General features: G+C 39.6%; 5 protein-coding genes across 7 annotated transcripts; 3 read left to right on the top strand and 2 right to left on the bottom strand.

Moving 5' to 3' along the window:
• Positions 1–100: 100 nt before the first annotated feature.
• Positions 101–3,383, bottom strand: clp1 (cleavage factor polyribonucleotide kinase subunit 1). Of its 2 annotated transcripts, none has more exons than XM_056769770.1 (6): positions 3,170–3,383; positions 2,680–2,968; positions 2,493–2,600; positions 2,159–2,278; positions 1,919–2,056; positions 101–1,018 (listed from the first exon to the last, which is right to left on the bottom strand). In XM_056769770.1, the coding sequence occupies exons 2-6, from the start codon at positions 2,953–2,955 to the stop codon at positions 323–325; spliced, it is 1,338 nt and encodes a 445-aa protein (XP_056625748.1). In that variant the 5' UTR covers positions 2,956–2,968; positions 3,170–3,383; the 3' UTR covers positions 101–322. The 2 variants fall into 2 exon arrangements, with proteins under 2 accessions (XP_056625748.1, XP_056625749.1); XM_056769771.1 differs by having other exon boundaries at positions 3,338–3,353.
• Positions 3,384–4,030: 647 nt separating this feature from the next.
• Positions 4,031–5,764, top strand: selenoh (selenoprotein H). Its single transcript, XM_056770113.1, has 5 exons — positions 4,031–4,336; positions 4,475–4,598; positions 5,017–5,159; positions 5,288–5,411; positions 5,494–5,764. Exons 1-4 carry the CDS (start codon positions 4,315–4,317, stop codon positions 5,392–5,394), a joined length of 396 nt encoding a protein of 131 aa, XP_056626091.1. The 5' UTR covers positions 4,031–4,314; the 3' UTR covers positions 5,395–5,411; positions 5,494–5,764.
• Positions 5,765–6,114: 350 nt separating this feature from the next.
• mif (macrophage migration inhibitory factor) lies at positions 6,115–9,207 on the bottom strand. Its single transcript, XM_056769588.1, has 3 exons — positions 8,955–9,207; positions 6,416–6,588; positions 6,115–6,307 (listed from the first exon to the last, which is right to left on the bottom strand). The coding sequence occupies exons 1-3, from the start codon at positions 9,060–9,062 to the stop codon at positions 6,241–6,243; spliced, it is 348 nt and encodes a 115-aa protein (XP_056625566.1). The 5' UTR covers positions 9,063–9,207; the 3' UTR covers positions 6,115–6,240.
• A 722-nt stretch (positions 9,208–9,929) lies between these two features.
• si:dkeyp-121d2.7 (zinc finger protein 436) lies at positions 9,930–13,794 on the top strand. 2 transcript variants are annotated; one of them, XM_056769608.1, is made up of 4 exons: positions 9,930–10,678; positions 10,873–11,051; positions 11,420–11,519; positions 12,185–13,794. In XM_056769608.1, exons 1-4 carry the CDS (start codon positions 10,384–10,386, stop codon positions 13,042–13,044), a joined length of 1,434 nt encoding a protein of 477 aa, XP_056625586.1. In that variant the 5' UTR covers positions 9,930–10,383; the 3' UTR covers positions 13,045–13,794. The 2 variants fall into 2 exon arrangements, with proteins under 2 accessions (XP_056625586.1, XP_056625587.1); XM_056769609.1 differs by having other exon boundaries at positions 10,636–10,774.
• A 797-nt stretch (positions 13,795–14,591) lies between these two features.
• Positions 14,592–16,729, top strand: scocb (short coiled-coil protein b). Its single transcript, XM_056770291.1, has 4 exons — positions 14,592–14,678; positions 15,033–15,132; positions 15,421–15,501; positions 15,983–16,729. Exons 2-4 carry the CDS (start codon positions 15,114–15,116, stop codon positions 16,123–16,125), a joined length of 243 nt encoding a protein of 80 aa, XP_056626269.1. The 5' UTR covers positions 14,592–14,678; positions 15,033–15,113; the 3' UTR covers positions 16,126–16,729.
• The last annotated feature ends 215 nt before the right edge of the window (positions 16,730–16,944 follow it).

Here is a 16,944-nt window from a genome sequence, read left to right on the forward strand (position 1 = left end):
AACATACCATCAGTGTGATATGTCAAAAGAATAATTGCTCAATTTATTGGCTTAAAGTAATGTCATTGAAGAGCAATGAAATGGAAAACATGCAATCAAACTGGTTTGGGATTGTTTTATTTTTGTTCAAAGGGACTGATTGAAATCTGTCATAATAAAAAACTATAATACGGTAGCTTTAAGAAATGTACAAAATTAAAATTTGCTTTTTGAACAACAGATATAAATACTCAATCTTACAGTAGAGATCTTCAAATGACCTTCGTAAACACAATGTCTCCGTTTGTTTCACATACAATCCCCATTCAATTTTGAGATTAAATTACTTGAGATCAATAAAACGAATGTCCATAATGAGCAGAGTGTGTCGTGGCAGCGGCCTGGGCGCTGGTGAGAGAACAGTCATCACTTGAGCCTGCGTGTCAACCGCTGTCACAACTATAAACCCACAGACCGGACTCTCTAGGATCCCTCTACTCTGACCGTCACCTGGCTCAGCATCATCATCCACAGAACTGACACTCAAAACGTGGTGGGTCAGATCCCGACCTGGACTAACTGGGACAAGTTTTAGCTGGGTGTCGTCCTGGGACATGCCCAATGGCAGACAAGAGTCTGGGATGGAGGGTGCTCCGATCTTGAAAATGCGCACGTCTGAAAAGCGCACGTCATAGGCGTGAGGGTAAAAGCTAGTACCACGGAATCCGTAGAAGTATTCCCGGATTTTTTCATCCCGTGACTCTCGTCGGCCGCCCTTGGAGCGCTCCACAACGCCACCGGACTTTGGCAGAAGGACTACACGCACAAAGTGTGGCAAGTCACGTTTCAGCTCATTGTAGAGACGTTCCTGGTCCAGGACGAGAACAACATCCACCTCGAAGGCCGAAGCGCAGTGGACCAAAGCCTGGTAGCCAGAACCTTTGACCCAGCCGCAGGTGTTGATAATACAGCCACCCACGCTAGCTTTGCGGTTCACCTCACAGCGCTGGGAGAACACTTCTGCGAGGCATGAAGTCAGCTACACATCACCCAAAAAACAGAAAGAGATATTAAGGATACATTCTATTAATGAGTGATTAAAAGTAGGAATGCACGGCACCGAAATGAAAATTGTGGGGCGAAACAGAAGCAGAAAAATTTGGACGCACTAGGCCGAAAACAGATACCGAAAATTCCTTAAAAAACATTTTGAAATAGTTTTCATTTAATTGTAGGAATTACACACACTAAAACCACAACGTATTTTAAAACAATAGAAAATATATAAGTTTTTCTTGGTCATTGCAACACTATCAAATAAAGTAGTTTTCCAATCATCTAAACATCAAATATAGCTTTTTTTACCAATAATCTAAATATCTAGTTTCAGAATTATACTACGCTTAACAGTAGTCAAGATATAGTCAAACTCATCTGCCCTTGCTAATACAAGAAGTTTATATATGGTGCAAAATCATTTAATGAAAGTAGAACACAGGGGCAGTGAGGCTGTTCATGTAAACATATAAAGAGTTTTTTGCATTTTAAGTTCGGCTTTAAAACACGCACAAGTCAAGCGAGAACAACAACAAAGCCGCTCACGCGCAGTCACATCACACAGAGCTTGCGTGTCATTTCCTGTCCGCTGGTTTTGAGCTGTTCTTATATTTATTAGTTTCCGCCTCTGTTATGGCGTGCTTACAAGATCGTCCTTTGAAAACAGCTAGTGAGCACGAACACTGAAGGGAGAGGTGCGTGCCCCGGATATTTCGGCGTTTACTTCGCCTATATTTTTCTTTCGTCTAAAACCGATAATGCCATTTCGGCCAAAAATCTTCGGCAGACGAAATTTCGGTGCACCACTAATTAAAAGTGATCTCAATGATCTCCATCTAAGGCCTAGCTCTAACTCAATCAATGAGAGACATTTTGTCATCACCTTGTTGTAAAGTTTGATGTTGGTTCCTGGTGTTGTTGATCCAAAGTGAAAGACAAGCGGAGCCTGGACAGAGAAACCTTCCTCTACATCAGCAGGACGTTCAATACACAGACCTGCCATAGTTCCAGGTATAGACACCTATAGATGAGAACAATTACATAAACAGATAGCATTTCATTTCTGGCAAGTGTCCAATGTTTAACAAATGTTGCATTGATTGTTTTGGCATTATTTACTTACACTGCTTTGGCCAACATCCAGTTCTACCAGCGTAGGCCTTCGTCCCAGTCGCACAGCATAGTTCAGCAACACCCGACATAATGTTGACTTTCCTACATCAGTAGGACCAACCACCATAACCTATCAAACAGCAAAATAACTTATGTTTACATTGATGAATTTGGTAGAAACCTTATTTCTAAGCAATTGTGGAGTAGACTTTCTACATTCTTCTAAATTTCTCCTATTGATCTCTATAGAAGCACTTCAAATAGGTTTAGAGCACCTAATATCATAAACAAAATGTTTTGGTTAGCTGTCAATAACTGTTTGAGATGTATGCATGTTAACATACCCTTGGACCTCTTTCATTTTCTTTCTCTGCTTGACGTCTCATCTGCTCTAGTGCTGCATGTGTGTTGAGGTATAACATCATTGGTGTATCTTTGGAGACATACGCCACCTGTATTCAATAGAAGAGTTATGTTTGTACAGCACCTATTCCTTATATCAGTCACTGACATGTATTCAAGCTCACTCACCTCTGTTTTGCCTGTAAGCGACACGCCGCAGCCATGCCAGGTGAACACAGCGATCTTAGAACCTGGCCCGAAGGTGTATTTCTTGTTTTTGTTCAGCTCGGATCCGAACACCTCTGCCATACCAGATAACAACTCAAGTTGGACTCGTTCTCCTGCTTCGACCTCAAAACGCAGTTCTGTCTCCTTGTCCAGGTCGAAACGTGTACCCGAAGTTCCAGCACCACCCGCCGAGCTCATGCCATCCTCGGCTGACTTTTCTGGGGCTTCTGCAGTCATGGCTTTGGTAGGGCTAATACAAAAACGGCCAACGTAAACCTTATTAAAACGACTAAGAATTAAGTTTTTCTTACGTAAAATAATATAAGATGTGAAATAAAAATAAATAATTGCACTATAGCTTTCAGAATTCGTCCCTTGTGTGGTATATCTGGGTCTTTTGAAACACTCTAACGTTATACTATGTAGGGTTAGCTTGCTACTGTTAGCCTACCGATACAATTCAGTTGTCTGTGCTCTGGATCTCTTAATCAGTGTGTTTTAAATATATTATAACACAACACGAACTTCTAAAACAAGCTGATTTAAACACCTCTAGTTTTCTTTTTACAAATAACCTCTCATTTTCACAAACATGCGCTATGTTTTCAAAGCAACACACCACAACGATGCTGGTGTGTCGCGGGTGAGTGACGTTGTGCAATGCTATTGGTTGACCATCAATTCTTCCTGTCATGCTTCCCACGCTTGAGTGATGAAGAAATTGTAATCGTGGTTTCACTCTTACTTCACAAGTTGTATTGTATTGAATTACCAAAGAGTTCTCTGTTTTGAAAGATTTGATTAATATCATTATATAATTAGCGAAACACTTTATACAAAAGTATTTAATTAGTTTGTATTGTATAATCTGTTGTTATTATATTCTTGATATATTTACTTTCTTATTATGTTTATTTATGTTTAATGTGTTGCTTTATGTTTTTTTGGAATATACTACTGTGTTGAGCCTTCCATTCCAGATTATTTACCTTTGTATGGTTATTGATGCCATTTTGTTGTATTAAAATGTTGAACTCAATAAAAAAATATATAATGATACATTTATATAATAAATCTTAATAATTGTAATACTACAGCATACGAACCATAGTATCTTATGGTATTGAGTAGTATTAACTATAAATTAATAAATTGTAGTAAACACCATATTATCATTTTAATGGTTCAAAAACACTGTATTGCTTATGAATTTTTACTTAAGCTTACTATGATAAATACTAAAGTGTACTACATTATTTTTCATTTGGAATCGGCATTCCTCTGGTTTGATGAAGGCTTGCGTCCCTCAGGTAAATATTTTTCTTGCTATTATTTAACATTTGTGTCAGGACTTCTTCAATTAGTTTTTCTTAAATTGATGATGCAAGTTGATCGTGTGTGACCACCGGAATTGTTCGATCTTTGCAAGCCACACGAGTTAATGCATTTAATCAAATGTCGACTTGGGTCGTGTTGTGTGCACTTTAGTGTCCGCACCAATAGGCGTCAGTGTCTGCTAGACTTTTACGCAAGTTATTTAATCCCCTTTCCTCAACACAACGCGCCAAACTTGTGTAATAAATAAAGCGCTGCGCAATGGCGTCCCGCGCCAAGTCAGGTATGTACATTTTCTGTAATTCTTAGAAAGATATTCATAATAAAAGAACGCAATGATGCAAGAAACTGCGTGCATGCATTTAGTGTTGATCCTTTAATTCCTGCAAGACAAAGCTGTGAGTGTAATTGTAATGTGCAGGTCGTGGTCGGAAGCGCAAGGCTGTGGATGAAGAAGCAGCTACAGTGGAGGAAAAGAAAGAAAAGCTCGATGAAGTTGAAAACGAAGAGCAAGAAACAGGACGAAGGGTGATCATCGAACACTGGTAAGGGCATGAAAAAATGAAAACACATAGAAGAGAGAATGATTCATCTCATTTTAGAAAGCTTCTCATATACAACATTGTCACGTGCATACAGTTCATCAATCAGAAGGTAAGCCGGATTTAAAGCAACGATTCCAAAAGTGTGGCACCAGTTAAAAATACACAACATTTAATTCTAACTAAGGCCTGTGTAATTTTGAGTTTAGTGACCATGTAAGTTAGCTGTCCTACAACGTGTGTACTATGTTAACAATAATCTCTATACAAATATTTTAACAATTATTTAAATTGAAGAACATTTATTTATACTAATTGATTGAACTATTTGACACCTGGATAGCATGCTGTGTGTCTGCAGTTAGACGTGCCACCGAAAATCGTGTCAAGATGACAGTCATGCTTTTTTACATTTTAACAGTAAAAGCTGACGAGTGTATGGGCGGAATGCTGAAGGTGTGCGTGAGGCACTTGGGGCTTCACACCCTGAACTTCGCATTGAGCTCAATACTCAAAAACCGAGACGAAACAGCTTTGAGGTCACACTAATGCAGGGGGACAAAGGTAAGATGGCCATTATTGACAAAATCAAAAGTATGTATTGTCAAAGAGGATAGGAGAACATTTGATAGATGTTTTAATAATTGTTTTTATACTGACTTTTACTCCCCTTCATCTATGTTTTGTTATAGAGGTTGTTTTGTGGACTGGTATTAAAAAGGGTCCTCCACGCAAGTTAAAGTTTCCTGATCCTGCTGAAGTGGTGTCTGCGCTGGAGGAAGCTCTGACGACCAAGTAAAGCTTACGAGGCGACAGGTAGTATGTTGTTATCAGCTTGTTTCAACGAATGCCTTTAAAAGAAACTTTGTGTATTCATTTATTTTCTCTCTCCCTTTAGTCAGTTGTCTGGTTCCTGGACTTTGGATGCACAATGATGTAAATAGACTCATGGGAAAAACCTCCCGGTCTGTTTTCTGATGGTCAGCTCTGTTGTCCTGGACAGATATTTGACATTCCCTTGTTTGTTCTGTTAAGTGCTCAATCTCCTGTTAATGTTGCTAATTTGAGCTTACTTTCCTTTTGTATTTTTCTATTGATCTACTGTATTGAAGTCCACTATTTTCATTGTTAAACTGATGCAAATAAAGCTAACATGTTTCTCAGTCTTGGCACTGCTACAGTGAGTCGTTTTTTAGCAACATGGCATGGAATATCCTCTTCACCAGGGATGTCGGTCCTGGAGGGCCACAGTCCTGTACCGTTTACCTCCAACTTTGCTCAACACACCTGTTTGGAAGTTTCTACTCTGCTTTGTGAGAACTTGAGTAGCTGTTCAGGCGTGTTTGATTAGGGTTGAAGCCAAACTTTGCAGGACACCGGTCCTCCAGGACTGACTTTGGACACCCCTGCTCAACACCAATATCTGTTATGACAGTGTCTAACATTAGCGAAATCAAATCTTTGCAAGGCAACAGGTGCACTGGTACAATTTGTCAAGAAATCAACACTACATTTTTTTTTTAGACAATTTTATTGTGAAACCAAATTGGTGTCTGCTGCAAGCAGTAAGTGCTGAGTGTTAATACTCAATCTTCTGGGAGTATTGTGGAAACTACAGCCTTCTCAGGCAATACATAATTATTCTTTATCCAAAGGTGGTGCTGTTCCATGCCACATTAGCTGCATCCATATCAACAAAGTTTATATAGATCCTGAAAAGCAATGCAAGGTTTTTAATAAATCACAGAGGCATTTCAAAGCAAATACTACTAATATCAATAGTAGATGCATACATAATACGTGACATATGTTAGTTCTACCTATCAGGTGAAATGCCAAGATGTTTATTGAGAACGCCCATAAGAAGTTTGGAGTATTGCTTATTTTGCGCGCCACCGATTTTGCCGATACTGGTGAGAGAGCAGAGCGCGCACGGGTCCGCTTTGCCCCCGAACATCATCATCTGATCCGGGACAATGTGCACGGCGATGTACTAACACAGACAGACAAGCACAAAGAGTTAAAAAAGGTTATTTATTTAAGATTTATCAGTACAAAAATGATACAGCAGGGGTGTCAAAGTCAAATGGACGGAGGGCCAAATAAAAAATTTAGCTACAAGCCGAGGGCCGGACTGTTCGAATGTTCATTGAAAATTTTTTCAATGACGCATATAGTCTAGTGAACCTAATTGAACCTACTGAAAACCTAACAAATATATTCCAATATGATCAGATAAATAAAGCAATATTTTCTTATGGCTCTGTCAGTAATCTTTAATTTTCAACAGACACAAAAGACAAATTTCCTTTATATAAAAATCCCCATAACATGAACATTAAATGAAAGAAACCGGTATTCAAGGCACCATCAGTAGCCTATATTTTCTATTTTAGCAAAAGTGGGCTAAATTTACTTCAAAGAAAAAAACAATAATAGCAATTTTCTATCATCCACTCAACTGAAATATTTTTAAAATATAATTGGATTGAAATACAATAAAATAAAGTGCAAAAATCTATTAATCAAAAACAACACTTTGTTTAAGGAGAAGTAACATGCAGTGAAAACAAATATTAAACTTTAACTTTTAAACTTGAACTGAGTAAAAACTCTAAATATGTGATTGTACAGTAATGTTTGGTTTTAAATGCCTTCACTGTACTGTACATATCAGAGATGACATGATCCCGACCCTGCAGCTGCAAGTTCATTGCATTCAGATGACTCGTAATGTCACACAGAAAAGCCATTTCACACAGAAACATTTCGTCTCGGAGTTGTGTTGTGTCTTTCCCTTTGCTGTCCAAGAACAGACAAATCTCCTCACGAAGCTCGAAACATCTTTGAAGCACCTTTCCCTGGCTTAGCCATCGCACCTCTGTGTGATAAGGCAAATCACCATGCTCCGTTTCTAACTCCGTCAGAAATGCCTTGAACTGGCGGTGATTCAAACCTTTGGCTCTGATAAAGTTAACTGTGCGCGTGATGATGCTCATTACATGCTCCATTTTCAAGGCTTTACCGCACAACGCTTCCTGGTGTATGATACAATGATAAGCTGTCAGCTCACCTGTCGCGTTTTCCTCTTGCATCTTTTCCCGTATCTTCGCCACCAGTCCGCTCATGTGTCCACACATCGCAGGTGCTCCGTCGGTTGTCAAACCTACGAGTTTTTCCCAAGGCAGCTCCATCTCATTTACACATCTTGACACCTCTTCATACAAATCATGCCCCGTAGTTGTGCCATGCATAGGACGTAAAGCCAAAAACTCCTCTGTCACGCTTAGGCTGGAGTCCACTCCGCGGATGAAAATTGACAACTGGGCAATGTCAGAAATGTCGGTGCTCTCATCCACAGCCAAGGAATATGCAATGAAATCTTTTCCCTTTTTCACAAGCTGCTCTTTTAGATTGATGGACAACTGGTCTACTCTCTCGGCAATGGTGTTTCTGCTCAGACTCACATTTAAAAAGAGTTGCCTTTTTTCTGGGCAAACTTCGTCACAAACTTTAATCATGCAGTTTTTGATGAAATCCCCCTCCGTAAATGGCCGGGCTGATTTAGCGATCTCTTCTGCCAAAATAAAACTGGCCTTGACAGCAGCCTGGCCTTGTGATTTGGCTTTTTTGAACAGAGCCTGTCGAGATTTGAGGCCTCGTTTTAATTCCTCTGCTTTTTGTAGCCTTTGTTCCATGTCCATATTCTTGTTTTTGTCCGCGTGTTTCGTTTCATAATGTCGTCTCAGATTATACTCTTTCAGTACCGCCACACTTTCTCCACACAGAAGACACACAGGTTTTCCAGCTACCTCCGTGAACATATACTCCGACTCCCACCTTGTTTGAAACCCCCGGTTCTCAGTGTCCACCTTCCGTTTTGCCATTTTTGATGGGTATCTGAAAGTTAATTTTACTGTGATGCTGACGACTGCTGTGCCAATAAATATTGAAATGAAGCAGCCTACTGCTCGGTGCGTCACCGTTGCATTGTGGGAAATGTAGTATTGGTGCGTGTAAAAGATCTGCGGGCTGCCGGCTTGCTGCGGTCTGCGGGCCGGTTCTAATAATAAATCAAGATCATCCCAGGGGCCGTAAAAAACCTTCTCGCGGGCCGGATGTGGCCCGCGGGCCTTGACTCTGACATATGTGTGATACAGGATGCATACATTTTATGTTTACATGCGCATACCAAACTAGATCCTCTTTACTGTAACGTCACAGCCATCCGAGGTTAAAGTGTTACGGGTACGTGTGCTGGATATGCAGGTCACATTTAAAACCCCTCATTCAACCACAATGAAATGTAAAGTATATAAGTATATAAGATAGCGTTTCAAATAAACAAAGCATGCTCACCTGCGCGGGTTTGCCCATCGCTTTAGCAAGTTCCTGCGTGGCTTCCGTCAGCAGTGCAGCAGGAACTGCGTCCTTTGCAACATTTGTGTTTACAACGAACATCGGCATGATTGCTACAGAAAGACAACACTAAAGGCAGAAAGAGTGCAGAAAAGTGAATCGTCTCGGGAATGTGATGCAGATGAGTGAACCTGAGCTCTGGAATAAAACAGGGCACCTAAACACACTGCCAGTGCTTCTTCTAGGCTACCGTAAAGACTCCTCGCGTGGCCCATATAAAAAATATTCAGCGAAAATTAGTTAGCATAACCAGATGGCAACAAGTGAATATAGCTACTATTTTTTTACATTTTTTATAACTTTTAGAAAAAACTCTTTAAACAACAACCATTATTTAATTTATTGATGACACATTTGTTGATTTGTTTTATTCAAACATTGTAGGAGAATGAACAAAAAATCTATTTTTACGGATATATGTCATTATATGTTAACAATGAGCAACACATTTTACAGTTTACAGTATTTAGCTTAGTTAATATTAGTTAGTAAAATATCTTTGGTTTTAAATAAGCATTAGTAAATGTTAAAATTAACATTTATTACGATTCAGATATGCCCTTGAATTACCTTTTATTGTTGATATTTACTAATCTAGGCCTAGTTTACTAATGGCAACACATTGAAATTTATTGTAAAGTGTTACCCAAAGAAATTTGTGACGACTATATATAAATGATAACAACATGCTTAGGTTTTCAGATTAAACCACAATTGTTATTATTATCATTAGCATGTTAAAAACACTCCAAAGCAGGTTTAGGTGAAAGCAAAGATGCTCTTTGAAAGAGTAATGCTGATTTCTAATGGCGGTGGTGTCCTTTTCTAAGCCTTGCTATTTCTACTACTTGGTTATTACGGTAGCTACGCGCATGCGCAGAACGCGACATCCGGAAACAATATTGTAGACGAGAATTAAAAGCTCTTGAGTTGAGACCGAGAAGGATGAGACGCGGCACGTTTACTGTAGCCGACAATGCGTAAAGACTTAAAACATGAACACGGATCTATTTTTAAAAGAGGGCAGCACCGTCGCTGTTATCTGGTGGAGATATCCCAATTTTTTGAAGGTTTGAATTTAAGGTTGCCAGCGTAGAGAGGGTACATTTGGATAGAGGACTAGAACACGGCTTGATCCACCGGCTGTGTGCAAAGTTGGGTTACTTTGGGTGACAGCTGATGTCATAATTACGCTTGGTGTTTGAACTGAAAAGATGGTCAAGACATAAAGTTTGACAGGTGGTGTTTTATATCAAAGGAGAGATTTGTTACTGGAGTGATTTGTTTATATGACAATTTATTTAAAGAAACTAAGTTACGCTCCTTGTAAAATCTTGGTGTATGTGTGCAATTTAACGGTAATAAAGCCATGGCGGAATCGGTAAAGACCTTTCAAGCGCACCTGACAGCTGTCATGGATAGTTTGGTTCGCGCATCAGTGTGCGAGATCACCAAACTCTTCCAGGACACGGTGAACGACTATCTGGTGGAAATCTCTCTGAACAGGAAAGAAAACGAAGCCCTGAAATTGAGGCTCAGACTAACTGAGAATAAGCTGAGAAATGAACGAAAATACGGCATGTGTTGGGCAGCCAGTCGGCGCGCTGCCGGTCTGCTTGGCACGGAGGACGCGTCGCGCAAGACGCGCAGGACGAATCTCCAAAGTAAGTCAGAGACCACCTCGGTTCATTGGCTTGTGTTTTGCCGTGCAGTCAAAATGGAGTGAGGAACCATAATGGCGACCTGCTCCTCAGTTTCAGGTTTCTGTCTCCTTCATCTCCTCCTCTTTTCCATTCCTCCCTCCCCCTCCTGTTCTCCTCTCTCCCCTCTTACCCCCTCCCTTCTTTCTCTCTCTCAGGAGGCAAGCAGGGGAAGGAGTGGAGTGGTGTTGCGTGGGAGGAGGGGACTGCAGGAGAGAGGGATGAGAGGAGGGACCTGTTCCGTGTCCATCTACCAACTGGAGGAGTAGGAGGGGGGGAGGAGGAAAGGATACGTGCTTCTGGGGAGAGGAAGGAGGCGGCCAGCGTTAAAGAGGAGGTGAGCAACCAATCAGATGTGAGCAAACAGCTGCAGGGAGTGAAGAGGAGAGACATGAGATGTATGTGGCTGTGGACACATGAAAGAGCTTTCCGATGATGCAAACTTAAATTGGTTTCAATGATATCGGCTATCACAAACTTTGCACATTCACAACAATAATTATAACCGTAATTTAGTGCAGATCTGTTTTTTTAATACGATCTTGTCTCTTTGAAAGCATGTAATAACATTGTCTTTTAGTGTAAATGCAGTATGTCCTGACATGCACTGCTAGTTAATTTTTCTTCTTCTTTATATGGCAAAAGGTAATACATTTCACACTTTGTTCTCTTTTTTATTCTGTTGTTGTGGGATGATGGATGAAGGTGGAGAGCTACAGACCTACTGACTCGTTGAGGCTGTTGCAAGAGGCTCTACAGATGAACCAAAGCGAAACCAGCCCTCGCACATCCAGTCCCACCCACGGTAAGCTCTGCAAAGCCTTGTTCGGGACAACTGGCTTTATTTAAAGGTATAGCTCACCTAAAAAGAAAATTTCTGTCATCATTTACATACCCTTCTGTCATTTCAAACACAAAAGAAGATATTTCAAAAAATGTTATTAACTGGCACCCGTTCACTCGCATTGGTTTTGTGTCCATACAATAGAAGTGAATGGGTCTTGGTGCAGTTCGGTTACCAACTTTCTTCTTTCATGTTTGGGTTCACTATCCCTTAAATGTCAGATTTGTTTCAAGAATGTACATGCTCTTTTTCAATATTATAAAAAATCATAATGACCGTGACCTTTAAGCTCCAAACAGTGGGAAAAAGCATCCATGAAAGCACTATGGGAGTCTGTACAAAGTGACTTCAAGATATTTATTATAAATCATATCGGACAACTTTCTACATACTTTTACAGGTAGTTATTTTTAGTGCTTTCCAACCATGGTCTCTAAATATCATTGTTTGAAATATGTGCAAGTACACAAGTCTCTCCCTTTGCGTTTTCACAAAAAATCAGCAGCACACCACTTTAAAAAAGACATGAGAGTGAGTAAATAATATCAGAAATGATGGGGTGTATACATTTTTAATGTGCAAGGGATCAGTATAAGATTAACATACCTGTCTGTGTATGTCTGCAGGTGATGTGGGTCCCGCCTCTACTTGTCTTGAATCTGCTCCCGTTGGAGTGTGGGCGGAACAGCCGCCTATGTCCGAAGAGCAAATAACCAGTGGAGATGAGTTTAGTGGACTAGAGACTGCACTCAAAGCTGAACGTGAAAGGGAGGAGGCGGAGTCTGGCTTGGGGAGTCCCTCTCAAGAGGTGAGCGGAACCGGGGTTGCGTTCATAGGACTAGACGGCCTGTGCAGCTCACAGCAGGGTGTGTCCTCCTCATCGCATAGAACTGACCCTCCTAACCTACAACTCCCATTAGCCCCTGTGAACAAGAAAGAGGAAGAGGGGTCAGGAGGTGACTGTGGGGACATCCTGCACTTTTGCTCCCGGTGCGGCTGTGGCTTCAATTGCGCCTCTGACCTGGCAGATCACTCGTGCCCCGGTGTAGAGGAGCGGCCGTATCAATGCTCTGTATGCGGAAGAGCATTCAGCCACGCCTGGAGCCTCAAGAGCCACGAATGCGTTCAGGTGGGAGAACAGCCGCATCGCTGCGAGCTTTGTGGTAAGCGGTTCACGCACTCACGGTCCCTCGAGCGCCACCAGCTGGTTCACACGGGCGAGCGCCCTCATAGATGCCCACAGTGCGGCCGCAGCTTCAGTCGTCTTGGCAACCTGGAGAGGCACCAGCGCATCCACACGGGGGAACGGCCGTATGAGTGCAGGGCGTGTGGGAAACGGTTCAGTCGAGTAGAGTACCTGAAACGACATCAGCAGATCCACGCCGGAGAACGAGCTGAGCGAAACTCTCATCACTGCTCTCAATGCAACCAGACATTCAGCGACACGGAGCAGCTAAAGCAGCATCAGTGTCCCTACAGCGTTTGATGTTTTCAGTGCACAGACCTCATTTATGTAACATCTTCCCCTTACAGAAAACTAGACCTCGCTAGTCAAACCAAAGGTTTTACAAGAGCTCCAGAATACTCTCTCTGTTAAAAGGCTTGTTTGATTAAGAAATGATATCATCATTCACTCACATTTCCATTGCTTTTGTTCTTCAATGAAACATATTGAAAAACTTTAAAGCACTGTTGACGTGGCTCTTTTTCCGTTTGTGAAAATAAATGGGGACTGAGGTTGTCCATCATTATCGTTCTGCGGATGATAAGGAGTCCGGGGAAATTATGGTTGTTAAAATGTTGCGGTTTTGAACTATTCTTTTAAAACACCTTAGACCTTTACTGACTTCAAACATGAAACCTTTAACATTAAAAGCAAAGCACACTTATGTCATTTCAGTGAAATTAGTATTTCAAACCAGTGCTTGAATGAACTTAATATTATTAATATTTATAAACTGTCTGCAATAATCTGTTATGTAATTTCTCCGATGATTTTTTATTACCTACATAACAGGAACATCTGTTTCAACTCCCAAAAATGTATTTATATGAATAACTTTATTTTTGTTAAATGTCAGGCAATTTAATTGGGTTTTTGTTTTAATTTTTGTATAGTGTTAAGACATTTTGTTTTTTGTTTCGTCTCGTCTTTGAAATGTTTATTCATACGTTCTTCTAAGTTATTACTGTATTTTAGACTTAACATGTTGCTTTTGATTTCTCACTTAACGGAATGGAAGTGAAATATCTGTTTAGTATTTTATATATATGTTATATTTTATTTTCCTGTTTTTTTACCAGTTTCATACCATATTAAGAAATGTGGAAAATGTGAAATAAAAATCCTCCCAAAGTGCGTCTATACCCGGTTTTGATTTAAGGACGTAAGTGTTACACATTTTTGCTAACTGCACTTCAAAAATTGTATTCAGCTCATTGTGTTGTCAAATGCGATTATCCCTCTACATCCATCAAAAGTATACAAATAGAAATATAATTAAAATAGTTGAAATAATAGATAGAAAACAAAAGGAAATTGTACTGCTGCTCACAAAAGTTTACATTTGTACTCTTTTCTTCAGCAACTACATTTATGTCTAAGATGAATATGTTTTTCTCTCAGCTGTTGTTTATACATCCATCATAGGGGAGATGTTTGTAAAGAGTAAATAACATTAATTAGCATTGTGACAGTCATCAGTTAAAAAAAAAGCAATAAAACCATCACAGAAATTCCAATGGATTCAAAAATAACATTTTAATGGGAGCTAATGGTCCCTGCGGATCTTTACAGGTAATTTGTTGTGTTCTGTTGGTGGGATGTTTTCTGGTGGATGGGGACCACAAGAACACTATCAAATGCTACTTGAATTAAACATAAAACAGTTTTGTATTTGTTATCAATGGTTAACAACTGATGGATCATATGGTATTTGTATTGCGTTTTCAACAGGTGCATGTTTAATAACAGCACAATAAAATAGTGTTTTGATTACACTATTAAAACATTTGTATAGCTCCTGGCATGTAAAGGGTGCATGGTCCATGACGTAACACTCCGGACGTCGCTGTGGCAGAGAAACATCTCTTTGGCCGGTCTAATTAAACATTCCAAAGGTAAGAATATGAAATTTACTTTTTTAATACATATGTTTACCTTTAAGGAAATGACGTGAATTGTAATTTAAAACCGGACTGCAAAGGGCGTATCGGTTTGTTTATCTGATCAGCTGTGGGTCAGCTAACGACAGCTGAACCGCTATCTGCTGATTTACATCAACACAGGAAAACTATGCGCTTTATTTTGTGCACTTTCCTTAGATGTTATAGATTGCAATAGTCTAGAAATGAATATAAAAGGAATGCACTGAATTACTTTTCATATGCATACGTTATTTAGTAAGATTGATGGATAATCTTCCATATTATGATTGTAAGCCTCTTGTAATCTCACTGTTTGTGTTTTAATAGTATCGATCAGGTTGTGCATCCTGAAGAGTGTCTACTTGAGTCGCAGCATTGAATTTCAAAGACGAAGACAAGCATTTAACCATGAACTGTGACATGGACGGTAAGAAACTGAGGCAATGCTGCAAAGAAATCTTTAACTTGTAATAAATGGAAACTGAAAGTCTAATGGATATAATAACCAATTGGATATGCATTGGTTTTAATGGAAATTATAATTCTTCACTGTCCATTTTGGTTGTTCTGTTGGTGAGATGTTACCTGGCAGATGGGAAAAAGGCTCAAAAAACACTATTAAAATAATGAAATGGTTTTATTGGTGAAAAGCTGATGGTCCACGTGTTGGTAATGGGGACCATTAAAATTTGTTTAAATCTCATTTGTCTTCCAGGTGACATGGAAAATCAGGCAGAGCTGGAGGAGAAGACCAGACTTATAAACCAGGTCCTTGAGCTGCAAAATACTCTTGAGGGTAACAAAACCATGACACTTAAATACTGACGTTCATTTGCCCCCAAAACTAGCCTATTTGGGATCTTAAGCCACACTGAAAAATGTATAATGGCCATTAAATAAGAATAATAGAGGCTTATGTATTACAAAAACACATTTTGTGGTTGCCAAACTTAGTGGAATGTCTATATGTGTATAATGTGATCAACCACACATGTGTTTTTTTCTGCTTGGACACCTGTGTGAGCTTGTGGGCATCTGATTCCATACATCCACTAAAATGAACCTGGGACTGATCTTGTTTAAAAGTTACAGCAAAATGGTAAAAGAATATGTCTTCGATGATCATGCTATTTTTGAAGCATCAAAATATATTCTAAATTCAGTGATTGCTTGTCAGTCTGTTAAATAATCAATTTACATATTGACTGTGTTAAACACCATAAAGGAAGGTATACATGTATAAATAAGGGCTCTGTGCTTCTCTTTCCATCTGGTAGATCTCTCAGCTCGAGTGGATGCAGTTAAAGAAGAAAATCTCAAGTTAAAATCAGAGAATCAGGTTCTTGGGCAGTATATTGAGAACCTCATGTCAGCATCTACTGTGTTTCAGACGACCGACTCCAAGAACAAACGAAAATAGGAGAGTATCTCTCCCAAACCTTCTTGTGTTGGTCCACGAACCCAAGCGTGTAAACCCTTGCCATATGAGCCGTTTAAGTTTCCTCTGGGATTCATTTTATAGACGCCACTAAAATAGTTAACATTGTTTGTATTATCCGTGTTTGTGTTCATTTTAGTCTTCGGTTGCTTTGTACTAAATATAAAAAATAATTTGACTAAAAGATCATGTGTAAAAAAACATTATAGGTACATTATGCTGTAATGCAATATTAAGGCAGGTTTTAAACAATACTTTTTAGTGTGTCATGACAAAAAAACTCATCGTTTCAAAAGATATATTCAAATATTTAATTTCTTGTTGCATTGTGGGTCAGAGCACAGCTGTAATGACATAACAGTTGCTCTCTGTTGAACTGTTTTTCTTTATCAGCACTGGATGAAGTTGGGAGAAAACAATTCCAGGTATAAAACCTACGTGGTGCTACCAAAGGGAGTATTCTAAAATGCATTACATCTGGGCCTCTGAGTATTTTAAACTTTGTGTTTCTGTAGACTTTTACCATTGTGTGACATTCGAAATGCCAGTTTTAATAAATAATATATCATTTGCTGTGGTTACTAAATCCTTCTGCTTTTTAGGACCCTGTGTGTTTGTTCTTCATTTGGTCACCTCACATCTATTCTGGTTTACACATATTCCACCAGTTGAATCAGGAAATGAGGAACTTCAGGCCTTATTGCAAACCCCCTGAGACCACATTGTAATATAGAATGATGTCAGGACATCTGCTCTCTTCAATGAAGTGAGGAACTGAGTTCAATGAAGTAGCATTATTAT

The sequence above is a fragment of the Triplophysa dalaica genome, chromosome 16 (genome assembly GCF_015846415.1).
Source record: "Triplophysa dalaica isolate WHDGS20190420 chromosome 16, ASM1584641v1, whole genome shotgun sequence".
Lineage (NCBI taxonomy): Eukaryota > Metazoa > Chordata > Actinopteri > Cypriniformes > Nemacheilidae > Triplophysa > Triplophysa dalaica.

Excerpts from the sequence above, each read along its gene's own strand:
- clp1 (XM_056769770.1), bottom strand. The coding sequence starts at position 2,955 with ATGACTGCAGAAGCCCCAGAAAAGTCAGCCGAGGATGGCATGAGCTCG. Across the intron at positions 2,279-2,492 it reads AAAATGAAAGAGGTCCAAGG|GTTATGGTGGTTGGTCCTAC; the intron begins GTATGTTAACAT and ends GCTGTTTGATAG. Across the intron at positions 2,057-2,158 it reads TGGATGTTGGCCAAAGCAGT|GTGTCTATACCTGGAACTAT; the intron begins GTAAGTAAATAA and ends TCTCATCTATAG.
- mif (XM_056769588.1), bottom strand. The coding sequence starts at position 9,062 with ATGCCGATGTTCGTTGTAAACACAAATGTTGCAAAGGACGCAGTTCCT. Across the intron at positions 6,589-8,954 it reads CGATGGGCAAACCCGCGCAG|TACATCGCCGTGCACATTGT; the intron begins GTGAGCATGCTT and ends TGTCTGTGTTAG. Across the intron at positions 6,308-6,415 it reads CTTGGCATTTCACCTGATAG|GATCTATATAAACTTTGTTG; the intron begins GTAGAACTAACA and ends ATTGCTTTTCAG.
- si:dkeyp-121d2.7 (XM_056769608.1), top strand. The coding sequence starts at position 10,384 with ATGGCGGAATCGGTAAAGACCTTTCAAGCGCACCTGACAGCTGTCATG. Across the intron at positions 10,679-10,872 it reads GCGCAGGACGAATCTCCAAA|GAGGCAAGCAGGGGAAGGAG; the intron begins GTAAGTCAGAGA and ends TCTCTCTCTCAG. Across the intron at positions 11,520-12,184 it reads CACATCCAGTCCCACCCACG|GTGATGTGGGTCCCGCCTCT; the intron begins GTAAGCTCTGCA and ends GTATGTCTGCAG.
- scocb (XM_056770291.1), top strand. Across the intron at positions 15,502-15,982 it reads GCTGCAAAATACTCTTGAGG|ATCTCTCAGCTCGAGTGGAT; the intron begins GTAACAAAACCA and ends TCCATCTGGTAG.